Source organism: Pantherophis guttatus, chromosome 11 (assembly GCF_059756535.1).
Source record: "Pantherophis guttatus breed Tessera chromosome 11, ASM5975653v1, whole genome shotgun sequence".
NCBI lineage: Eukaryota > Metazoa > Chordata > Lepidosauria > Squamata > Colubridae > Pantherophis > Pantherophis guttatus.
Window position 1 is genome coordinate 22,616,128 of NC_142073.1, and position 12,423 is coordinate 22,628,550.

The 12,423-nt window shown below is 39.7% G+C and overlaps 1 protein-coding gene across 1 annotated transcript in view; it reads left to right on the forward strand.

Annotated features, from left to right (window-relative positions):
• Nucleotides 1-14: 14 nt before the first annotated feature.
• The window catches only part of RSPRY1 (ring finger and SPRY domain containing 1), a 35,291-nt gene continuing 22,882 nt past the window's right edge, over nt 15-12,423 (forward strand). The window contains exons 1-2 of the mRNA XM_034425504.3: nt 15-675; nt 10,272-10,765. Coding sequence (XP_034281395.2) covers nt 10,419-10,765 — 347 coding nt within the window. The 5' untranslated portion in view covers nt 15-675; nt 10,272-10,418. The remainder of the gene's footprint in view (nt 676-10,271; nt 10,766-12,423) is intronic.

Below are 12,423 nucleotides of genomic sequence, written 5' to 3' on the forward strand. Positions count from 1 at the left end.
AAACAAGGATCCATGGCAAGGGGGCGGGGTTACGTCCCGTCAACACCTCCCCTCCTCCCTCCAAGGCACCGAAAGGGTTGCCTTCTTTCTCTTCCCTCCCTCCCTCTCCAGAACCTGTCAATCAAACGAAAGAGAGGAGCGATTGGTTCGGCCTCGCTATAGTTTGTAGAGTGGGCGCGGCAGAGAGAGAGTAAGAGTGTGTGTGTGTGTGTGTGTGTGAGAGAGAGAGAGAGAGAGAGAAAAGGGGCGCGGCTCGGTTGCTCGGAGATGCGGCGCTGAGAAGTGGGCGGGGCCGCCCCGCCCCCCTTATCAGGCTCTTTCTCTTTTTTTTCCTCTCTCTCTCTTTGGCTCGCTCGTGCGCAGGCGCGCGCTGAAGGCTGGCGCGCCGGGCCTTTCCGCCTGGCCGCTGCTGAGGAGAATCGATGGCGCGAAGAGACCGGAGGGTTGTCGCCGCCACAGCTTCGGCTTCGAGGCCCTGAGGTGAAAGTAAACCGGGGCTCCATCCTCCTCAATCCCTTGGAAGCCGGGCCTCGCTTTACGGAGGAGCCCCGCCGAGCGGTTGGCGAGCAGGAAAAACGCCGCGGCGTCGAGTTGAGGGGAGGAACCCTCAAGTCCGTCCGCCTGCCTGCCCGCCTGAGGCGGCGTCTTCTTCGTCTGGGCGAACCCTCCAGGGAGGTGAGCAGGCGCGCGACCCCTTGTGAGGGAACTGATACGCCTCTCCCCCCCCATTTCCCCCGTTCACACGTTCCGCGCAGACCCGTGTCGCCGCCGCGGGCTTCATTGTTCCAGCCTGGCTGCGCTTTTGCACACCTTTCCCGGAGGGTTGATATTCCCTGGTCTCCGCAGAGGAGGAAGAAGAGGAGGAGGAGGATCTCTGCAGGCTGGCTCCCTATACGGCATTTACACACACACACGTGCAAAAGATCCGTGTGTGTGTGTAGGTGCGTTTGGCCGACCTCTGCAGTGCCCACCAATCCAGGCAGGGGAGATTTGCAGGTTTGCCTGTGGGGTGCAATGATGATGGTGGTTGGGGGGGGGTGTATATCTTTTTAAAAAAAAATTTTTATTGAAATTTATTATACATACAATACAATCAGTCAGACAGTGTTATTTAGGGGGGTAGGGGGGTATACATATCTATCTGGGTTACTTATGCATGGATTTTGAACCCCTGGCCACCTTTGGAAGGATGAAGATAGATGGGCAAAAGATCTACCTTACAGCTGATACGGATTTGAAACGTCTTTTTTTTTGAAAAAAAATATACCCTGTTTCCCTGAAAATAAGACCTCCCCTGATAATAAAACCCCATCGGGCTTTTGAGTGCATGCGCTAAAATAAGCCCCCCCCCCTGAAAATAAGCTCTCTCCAAAAATATTTAACTGCATGCACAGCCGATCCCCACCATTTCCTCTGGTTAGGGCAGTGTTTCTCAACCTTGGTAGCTTGAAGATGGGTGGACTTCAACTCCCAGAATCCCCCAGCCAGCAGCACTGGCTGGGTCCACCCATCTTCAAGCTACCAAGGTTGAGAAACACTGGGTTAGGGTTAGGGAGACAGAGCTGGAAATCAGGTAAAATGGCAAGAGGAACCATGTCTTGCTCCATGCGCCCCAAAATAATACCTCCCCAAAAATAAGGCCAAGTGTTTATTTCAGGGTTCAAAAAAATATAAGACACTTGGTATGTGTGTGTATGTATATATATATATATATATATATATATATATATATATATATATATATATATATATTGGTTTGTACTGTTTATATATATATATAAACAGTATATATATATATTTTGGTTTGTACTGTTTCTGTGGGGAGTAGCAAATTGCCCTGAGTGATTTTTTTAAGGTGGTGGTGGTAGCTGTGTAAATAATTTAAATGGCATTCATACATATTCATGTCATGCAGATTATCAAAGAAGGGAGAAGTGGAAGGGGGGGGGAGAAAAAAACCTAGCATTTTGCACAAAACAGCCATTCACATGCAAGACTCTGGGGTCTGGTGCTCTGGTTTGCCAAAATAAATATCCCTGGTAAGATTTTTAAAGTGCACTACGCCAGCAGCTTAAATTTTATTAGGGTGATGTAGTTTTCTTTCCATTTTCGGGAATCGGTTCCGGGCATCTTTATTTATTTTTTTAAATAGGCTTTCCTCTTTATTGATTTGTTCTGCTTTGCCTCCCAATACTGTCTGTGGGCATCACTAAATCTTCAGCGAATGCAATTTCCTACTGACTTCCATTATATTCCTCTTCTCTACAACCACCTCCTTGCCTTGCCTTAATTTTCTTTTGTCCTTTCATAAGTGGAACTAAAGAGAAAATACAAGAGAGGCTGTACAGATAGTCCTTAGACTTAATGACTGGCCACTTAGTGACTGTTTGAAGTTACAACAGATCCCGACAGAGGAAATGTGTGTGTGTGTGTGTGTCCTCTAGTCACATGACTGCATTTTGGGCACTCAGCAACCAGCCCCCATTTACAACCATTTGCAATGTCGCAGGGTCACATGACTGCAATTTATGCCGTTTTTGCTGAAAGCTATCAAAACCGGCATAAATCGCCATTTTTGCCAGCTTTTAGTTGCTAAAGAATAGCAACAAATGAGTTCACAATGGTGGCATTCACTTGAGAACCACCACAAAAAAAAAGATTGTAAAATTGGTCACAGTAAAATTGGTGGCCCGCCTTAGGACTGAAATCATGGACTCAGTTATGGTTGTAAATCAAGGATTACCTGCATGTTATTCTCTTGGTCTGTACTCAATGCACAATATAGTTCCAGTGGCAGACATAAATAAGCATAATTGTTCACCATGAAGCCCATAGCTAAGGTGCCTATGAACCTGTACCCAGTACAACCTTGAATGTGAACCTATCCTTATTCTGGGAAGGAGGAAATGCATTTCTATGAGTCAAAGGTTTGGAAACTAGGAAAAAATGAAACGATGTGAAAGAGATATTGTACTGAAAGGAGAGCCAGAGGGAAAGAAAGTTTCACTGGAGATAAATGTCTGTTGGGAATTACTTTGAATGTTAATGCCAAAAATAAAATAAAATAAAATAATGGACAGAAGTGGAATGGTTGAGGATGTCAGACTTTGCTCACTATTTAATTTTTTATCACAAGCTCGAGTTTCTTGGAGATTGGACTTCTTAAGTCCAGTAATGCACAAATCACACGTGTTGCTGATAAGTAAGGAAAGAGAGATTAATAAAAGCCCAAAGTACGAACTCCGTGAAATAGCTACCTCTGTGTGCTTCAATGATTAATGCTGTATGTTTTTCTAGTATTGTAGGCTTCCTCAGGATATAGATAATTCTGACCTATTTGCATTACTGAGTCACTTTCAAAGCAGTAAAATGATCCATCTCTTGGGAGAGGTTGTCTGTTGCTTCTTTTCTTGAGTTCCTGCCCTGGATTTACCTCTGTTCAAAATGGAGGGGTAAGCTCCACATAATGTTAAATTGCATATTCCAGATCTTTTCTTGAATTATTTTAAGCAGCATTCTTTCAGTCATCTTTGAGGGCTATGTGATGTTAATGGTCAGAGCAAGCAGTGGGTGAGGACATCTTTTCTTTTTGGATACCTCTCTTTTTCCTTTTTCGTTATAATCACCCCCCTCCCAGTAGCATGCTAAAGAGAAAGAACTCACCAAAAATTATTTACTTGCATAAGAATTTTATAGAAATTGTGGATTTTCTGTCTATTCCTTTTAAAAGCTTATCTTTACTATAATGATTTATCTCTCTCCTGACTCTGTTGCTCTGATACTTTGGGGATCTCTAGGGGTACGTGACCCTTTGGATCCCAAGTCAAGATGTTAGTGCCTCCTTAGAGAAGCTGGCTCCCAAGAAAACAAGCACTTGAGTTAAGGAAACAACAACAACATGCCCACATTTACTTGGAACACTTTTTTGGCTTCAGATATGAAATACTGCACATTCCTAGATAGCTGCTTTAATTGGTTTACTTAAGGCTAGCAGAAGTGTCCTTCAAGGTTTTCTTGCAATTTTGTGCTTATCAGTTGGGCAGAAAAATGAAATAACCTGCAAATAAAATGGTTGTTTCTGCATAGTTACAGGTCTTCTCATGTCTGCAGAAAAATCAACAATAAATTAAAAGGATTTTTTTAAACATTAAAACTATTAAAAAGGATAAGTTACTGTGTAATAAATCTCAAAATGGAGGTTGCAACACTTTATTTTGAAATCACATCACTTCCAGTATCTGAACCCTTGAAACAGCCTGTTTTGAAATCAGAATATTTTGACCATTAAAATGTTTTGCGTGTGTCTAAGTGAGATTGCTTTTTTCCCCCTGAATTTTTAAAAATTTTCCTCACCTAGAACTGGTTCTACACATAGAATTGGTTCACACTGTTCGCTTAGCCATTATGGATTTAACAAAGCAGAATGACTAGGATCTCAGAATATTTAAAAGAATTTAACAGAATAACAGAGTTGGAAGGAACCTTGGAGGTCTTCTAGTCCCTGCTCAAGCAGGACACTATATCAGGAGGTGTCAAACTCAATTTCATTGAGGGCCTCATCAGGGTTATGTTTGACTTTGAAGGGCCAGGGGGTAGGGGAGGTGGGCGTGGTCATGGTGGGCGTTTGACACAGGCTCAAGATGAGCTTTTTCCTTTCTCTTCTTTCTTTCCACAATACTCCCCGGCCTCCAGAAGTGCTCTGCCGGCCAAAAACAGGCTGCACAGAGGCCTTGCGGCCCGTTTTGGCCAGCAGAGGCACCGTGGGCCGGTTCTTGGCATGAAGAGAATTAAAACTGACCTTCAGGTTGGGTGTTCTGTATTTTCATTTCATTTGAATGTGATGTGAGGTTTGCTGCTCAGTACGCTGAGACACATTTCACCTGTTTGAGAATTTTTTATGGCATTCCAAACATTCTTCCCACACATTTTCTCATAAGAAACTGGGCAGAGAACAGAGCATAGTTTAAGTACTCAATGACAGCATGGAAACAATTCTGGAATTCTCCTGGATTGCTGTTTTGTGATAAAAATTAATTGAGCTGCTTTTTTTGGATTGGGAAACCATCTTGAAATTCCCAGACTATTAGCTAAATTGGTAAATTGAAAAACATCCGAGAACATTATGGCAACTTATTCCAAATGCATGGATGTTCTCATCAGGAGCTGAAGTTATAGAAAAAAAAAAGAAGTGATGTTGAAAAACTATATAGGATATGGACTCAAACGAATATTCTTATAAATCAGATCTCGAATTAGTATTCTCTTATTTTTGACTCTCGTAAGGCATGGCTGCTGTTCCATCTATGTATATCTGGCTAAAGCCAATGCTTGTGGTTTAGCATATTTGCTAGACATGTGCTGAAAAAAATGCTAGGACTTTTCCAGTAGTAGCTGAAAGAAATAAAATAGTTACAGACCTACAGCTTTTTTCAATAGGCTCAGGGCAGCTGAGTGGTCTTGGTTCAGCATTTAAAATCAAAATTTATAGTGTATATTTTTTTATTTTTCACATTTATGTATCACCCATTTCCCTCAAACAGTGACTCTTTGTATATACAATTTCATAGCCTGTGGAGCTGTGTAGTTTTTAATTACTAGAAGGAAAAGGGTGGGAATGCATCGTTTTATCCCAGTCAGCATAGTATGATGAACTATGAGCCACGTAGTTCTGTGGCTGATGCATGCAACTGTTCAACAGAGCAAAATGTGTCTTAAAAACAAGGGTTCAAGAGGAAAAAAACAAAACTTTTTATGGGAGAATACAGGCTTTTGTTTGGAGCAATTTTATGGATAAAATTGATATCCATATTCTGATGTGGAGTAAGTTATTGTTCAAAAGACTGGTTCCTGGTCCTTCCAGCTCTTTGCAGGTGTTGCATTATAGGAGACTATAAATTAATTAAACCATAATCCATTTGTTTGGTTTCCTCTGTGGTGTGAACACAGCCAATTGTGGCCTGTTCAATAAACTATGGTTAAGCGAACTTTTCACATTTGATAACAGTTGAAAAATATTTTATTGACTTTAGTTGTGGTTCAAATATGCCTAGAAAACCAGTCATGTAGTTCAGTGTGGAATTCAATTTTTTTTACTACCGGTTCGGTGGGTGTGGCTTGGTGGGTGTGGTGTGGCTTGGTGGGTGTGGCTTGGTGGGCATGGCAGGGGAATGATACTGCAAAATCTCCATTCCCTCACCACTCCTGCGGGAAGGATATTGCAAAATCTCCATTCCCATCCCACTCTGGGGCCAGCCACAAGTGGTATTTGCCGGTTCTCCCAACTACTCAAAATTTCTGCTACCGGTTCTCCAGAACCTGTCAGAACGTGCTGAATTTCACCCCTGATGCAGATGTTTAAAAATAGTACAGTTGTAGCTCATAAAATCTTTTTTCCCAACTTAATTTCAAAAATTGCCATATGCCCCCTATTATCTCTTTATTTATCATGATGGAAACTGGAGTGAATGTAAATATATTAATTGTGTGTTTTGTTTTGATGGTTCTTTGAAAGTGTTGGGTACAGTATTATGAATCTTGCTATCAGAATGCTTGATATAACCTGTTCTTGAATATCTCGCTATTTCAAGTTGGATTAGGACCAAGCCATTAGCAGAAATGTGTGTGTTGATATATTTAATGTAATGTAATGGCCAGTAAGATATGAACACTTAATTATTTATACGTACTTATTAATGTTCACCATTAATGGCCTGTCAATCTGAAAAGCAGTTTTGAGGTTAATGTCAAATGTCATCCAGACTTTAGACTGTAGTATTCTTGCAGTTAAAACAACTTTATGATTAAAATAGAGATTCTGGAAAGTTTTGTAACAACCAATGAATTTAACAAAAACAAGAAGGGCAAACTTGTGATAAGAAAATGTTTTTTTAATAGGAATTTATTGAATGTGAACTTATTAAACAAATTTAATGTTAGAATATAAGGCAAATCTTGATGGTGTGAGATAAGGCATGTCTTCAGTAATTCATCATATTGGAAGTTTTTCACATATATGAATGTAAACAAGAGACAAAAATATTATTTTCTGGGATTACCACAATGTTGCTAATAGCTTTTGTGGGTTAGCTATCTGAAAGCTGAGTTTTCATATATTGGCAATCAGTAAAGAAATTGAAATAAGCTTGGTGGTTGAAATATTTAAGTTTGGTGTCTTCGCAGTAATTTAGAGTGCAAGGTTTTTTTTCTACACTGATGGTTACGGTGTAAAAATCGTGGAATCTCTGAAATAGTGATTATTTCATTACATGTTATAGAAACAAGTAGACTGGTACCATTTCTATCATTTTTCAGTCATTTGGATTTCTTACGAACGCATCAGCTTTGAAAATATATTTGTGAGTTAAAACAATGTTTAGGAGGAAATATGTATTGTGTGAGTACATTGTCCAACAAATTAAATAAACAAACAAACAAATTTATTGCATACAGGATGGCAGTTGCATGCTTATATTCATTAAGCTAGCTCACAGGAAGTATGGTGTGCAGTTTTTATTCTGATAAAGAAAAGTACTAGATATCAAAAGATCCTGAAACATATTCACAAGTTTTGTTTCTGGGTCGCTCAAAAAATAGAATTCCGGCTCTAAGAATTTATATCTGATGCAATTGGTTGGCGAATGTTGCTAAAAATATATGGCAAATAAGATACAATAGCTGAAAGCAACTTGGTAGTTTAAAGTCCTTGTGGTTCTTTGCAAGTCTCATTTCATAAATATTTAGTGCTGCTGACCATTGTTGTTGAACGTGAAGAAGTCCTTGGTGCTGTCTGAGCCAGGTGGTTTGCTTACAGACTTTTTTTAAACCTTTTTTTAGGTAATATCTTCAGTAGAGTAAAGGAAAGTATTTGCAGCTCAGGGTTGAAACTAGCAACTGATGATGTTGCCTAGTTTGATAATGAAATGTCTGCAAGAAAACAACCAAGCTCAGAGAATATCTTCAGTGCTAGAAAATGTTACCTATTCTGGTCCTGAAACCTCTGCAAACAAACCACCAAGCTCTGAAAGCACCAAGGAATCTACAGTTCAACTCTGAGTTTCCATTGATACCGTTGTTCCATGCATGGTGATTAACTCTAGGAAGTCTTCTGAAGTCCCTGGTTGGCTGATGTTGGTTCTCTAACAAGCAGCATACTGGTATTATTGCACATACTTCATTGGCACGCTCATAAAATTCTTTTAAAAAGGGCCTGTCTTCTGTAAGTGTTTTTCCAGGATAGGAAGTTTCCCTAAGATGCATCCTGCTAAAGTCTGTTCCAACCTTTGAATGGTAAAAGAGAAAGAAAAAAAGAACAGAGCTGGGAAAGAAAATACTGTGGTTCATCAGCTTTTGGCAGTAGTTTGGGTGCTAATACTGGTTTGGCTTAACCTTTATATTCAGTATGTAGCTGCTAATGTCCATTTAATACATAGCACTGTCATAAAAGAGATGAAAGCAGCTATTGAAGGGTTTGTAGGAGATTTATAATAGATTTGTAATAGTGAAAAGAATATAGATATGAAAACTTGCAGCATAATAATGGTTATGTTAATTTGGTAGTGGGACACTTTTTACTTCAGCTGCTGTGTTTATGCTGTATTGTCCTATGCATAGTCTTTAATTATTCTTAAATCAGCCAGAGGCATACAGTTGCACCAATTGGCCATATACATTGTATAAATAGAGTGGCATTTTAATTACCACAAGATTTTGTGTTGTTTTTGCAGTTTCTATAGAGAAGAGACATGAGTTACCTTTTGTCATTGCCTTGGAAAATTCCTAGAATTCTCTATTTAAAAGTATGACTTTGCTACTTGTGATTTATAAGTGAATTGTTTGACATAAAGTTTTGTTGTGCTGTCTGTTACGGTTGTATTGTCTTATTTGGTAGACAGTCCGTCTGACAGGTTGCCTTATATTGGGAAGACTTGGGGTAATTGACGAATATATATATATATATATATATATATATATATATATATATATATATATGTGTGTGTGTGTGTGTGTGTGTGTGTGTGTGTGTGTGTGTGTGTATAGTTAATATTTCGGGTTTCTTCCCGTGTAATTGTGGATATATCCCTAAAAGGGTAGAAGCGACGTTTCGGCAGAATCCCATCTGCCATCATCAGGCTTATGCCAGTAGTCATTTTGCACTAACTACTGACTACTGGCATAAGCCTGATGATGGCAGATGGGATTCTGCCGAAACGTCGCTTCTACCCTTTTAGGGATATATCCACAATTACACGGGAAGAAACCCGAAATATTAACTATACACACATACATACCCGTGAAAACTTACATAAATAAATAAATATATATATATATATTTGATTTATATGCCGCCCTTCTCCGGAGACTCAGGGCGGCTTACAATGTGCTCAGCAATAGCCTTCATCCTTTTGTATATTTATACAAAGTCAGCTTATTGCCCCCACAAATGGATCCTCAATTTACCTACCTTAGAAAGGATGGAAGGCTGAGTCAACCTTGAGCCTTGGCGAGATTCGAACCTGCAGTAATTGCAGGCAGCTGGTCTTAATAACCAGCTTAATAACAGGGTGCCTTAGACCACTGTACTACCAAGGCTCTTGGTATTCCTCTCTAGAAGTCTGAAAAAACATGTCTGACAGTTAACTGAAGGATTTTCTAAAATCATTGGCTTCCAAACTACTTTTTCTGGATACAGATAAATAGAAGGCTGCGTGTGCTTCTTTTGCATCGTTTTCAAGAAGTATGCACAGCCTCCCCCAAAACAGTCATGGGTAGAGAAACTCCAAGCTATGTGGCCTCAGTTGCTCGTCCTGTCATCTGTTGAACTGGCTGGTGCTCCCTTTGTCTTTTCTTGGAACCAATCAATCTATTCTTGATGGGCAGCAAGGAGACAAAGACTGGAAATGTACTTCTTGCAAAGAATATAAAGCTTTCTAATATGTGGAGATGCTACAGAGAAAAAAAGTAAATTGTGGCACGCTATAGCTTATTGTCCTTGAAGTAGTCCTGAATAACAAAGTGTCTGAACCTAGAACAGATAATAAGAAATAGCATGTTGGTGACTTTAGCAAATTTTGGGATAAACAGGCAAAGTTTGCAGGTGGGACAAATTCCAGATTTTCTATTTTCTGCTAAAGGTAACTGGTGAGTTTAAGCCACAATGACATGCTGTTGTTAAAAATCTATGATTTGAATACAGGGGTGTGGGAGGGCTTGTTTGCTTCGTTATAATTTAAATCCAGATTGATTTGGGTGTTCTTCTTCTTCTTTTTTTGCAGGCCTCTCTTGGATAACCAATGAGTATCACCAGTGATGATGTCAAAAAGTAAACCAACCATTTCCTGCCCGTTCCAGTTTTTACAAACTTGTATGATGCAAAGGCTACAATTCAACATCCCAAAAACATTGATTTTAAAACTGTCTAGATGATTGTTGTTGCTTTGGTTGTGCTCTATGCAAGCAGAAACCTTTTCCAAGGTTTACGGCTGACCTTTGAACGGCATATTCTCTGTTTGCTACAAACCTTGGGAGTTAGCAGCATGGGCAATTCCTGTGTTTGTCGAGAAGACAGCAGTGCAGAAGATAATGCAGAATCCAGGAATCACCAGGCAGAGAACAGCAGAATGCCTGTACCTGAAACAAGGAGCCATCAGAGGGACCCAGTACGGCCCCCCCGGCGGGGGCGGGGGCCACATGAACCCAGAAGGAAAAAACATAATGTTGATGTTTTAGTACTTGACACGCTGGCAGTAATTCGGACATTAGTAGACAAGTAAGTATCTGGAGAGCAATGAGGCAGTGAATGAACCTGGCTGCTACAGATCCTGCAATTGCTTTCTGAAGCCATCAGAGTGCTGAAGCTCTAGGCTTAATGGGGAGAAAAATGGGTGTGTTTGTGGCTTCCTTAAGATACATTTTCAGGATGCTGAATCATTAGATGATATCATTGGAAAGTACCTATTAAGGTAGTTTTGGAGAGAGACTCTTATCTGAACCCTGTCTTTGGTGTCTGAGGATATCGAATTTGGACATTTCTGCTAACTTTTCAGGAAAGACTGAATGAATTAGAGATTATCAGCCCCTTTTGGTCATGCTGGTTGGAGAATTTGGAAACTGTAGTTCAATGGTATAAGGAAGATATTTACGTTTCTTTTGGTTTAGCCTTTTAGTTTTAACGCTGCCTGGATTATAACTTTTGTTTTAGGTTTTTAACCCAACACACCCTAGTTCTGCTTTATAGCCTTTCATGAGCCAAGGGTGACATAATGAAACTAAGAATAAGTACAATATAAAAGTGGTTCATAGGCATTAATCAGACGTATAAGTTGTAGTAAAAGAGGCTAAAGCTGGTTCCACACATTTTTGACAGGAAAGAATGTGTGTTGCTAATACTTGTAAATGCTCCTGGGATCATTGCTGATGAAGGATTTCCATAAACCACTTTTTCAGGATGTTGATAGTGAATCACTAGATGAAAACATTAAAAGCCTGCTTAGAAGACAGTTTTGGGAGAAACCTTTATCTGACTCCTGTCTCTGGAATTTGAGATCATTGCATTTTATTGCCAAAAAAGGTAGAGGGTGTATACATATCCAGTCACCAAAAGACAAGCTTAACAAAGAAAACTTTTTTTTTAACCACAGAGGTGCAGTCTCTACTGCATCACTATTGCACTGGTTTCTAGATGATGTAATAGATATGTTACAAAAAAGAGAAGTGATGGAGAAGAAAGAGTGCAAAGCAGTTCGGGGTTTTAAAAGAAGACTAGATAATGGAGGATTGGTTTCTGAGTGTCTCTTATCAGAACATGCTTATCACTAAGATTAGAATCATACACAACAAATACTAGACATTTAGAAAAAGGAGCAAGATACAGCTGTTGTTTCCCTGAATTATTGTTGGCATTTAATTGGTAGCTGTAGAAAAAATACTAAATGAGTACAGATGGTCCTCAACTTAAAACCACAATTGATCCCAATATGTTTCTAAGTGAGAAATTTGTTAAGTGGGCTTTGCCCCGTTTTACGACTTTTCTTGCCACATTTGTTATGTGAATCGCTGCAGTTGTTAAGTTAGTAATACAGTTATTAAGTGAATCTGGTTTCCCCATTGACTTTGCTTGTCAGAAGGTTGCAAAAGGGGATCACACTGCAACCGTCATAAATATGAGTCAGTTGCCAAGTATCAGAATTTTGATCATGTGACCATGGAGATGCTGTAATGGTCATAAGTATGGGAAATGATCATGTCACTTTTTTCAGTGCCATTGTAACTTTAAACCGTCACTAAGCAAACTGTTGTAAGTCAAGGACTACCTGTAGTTGTTAAGCTATTGGATCAGATCCAGCTTCAGTTTCACCCCAGCAGTTGAAACTCAGAGGTTTACTAGTCAGTGCCCATCCAACTGATAGTTTACTTGTTATGGTGAAG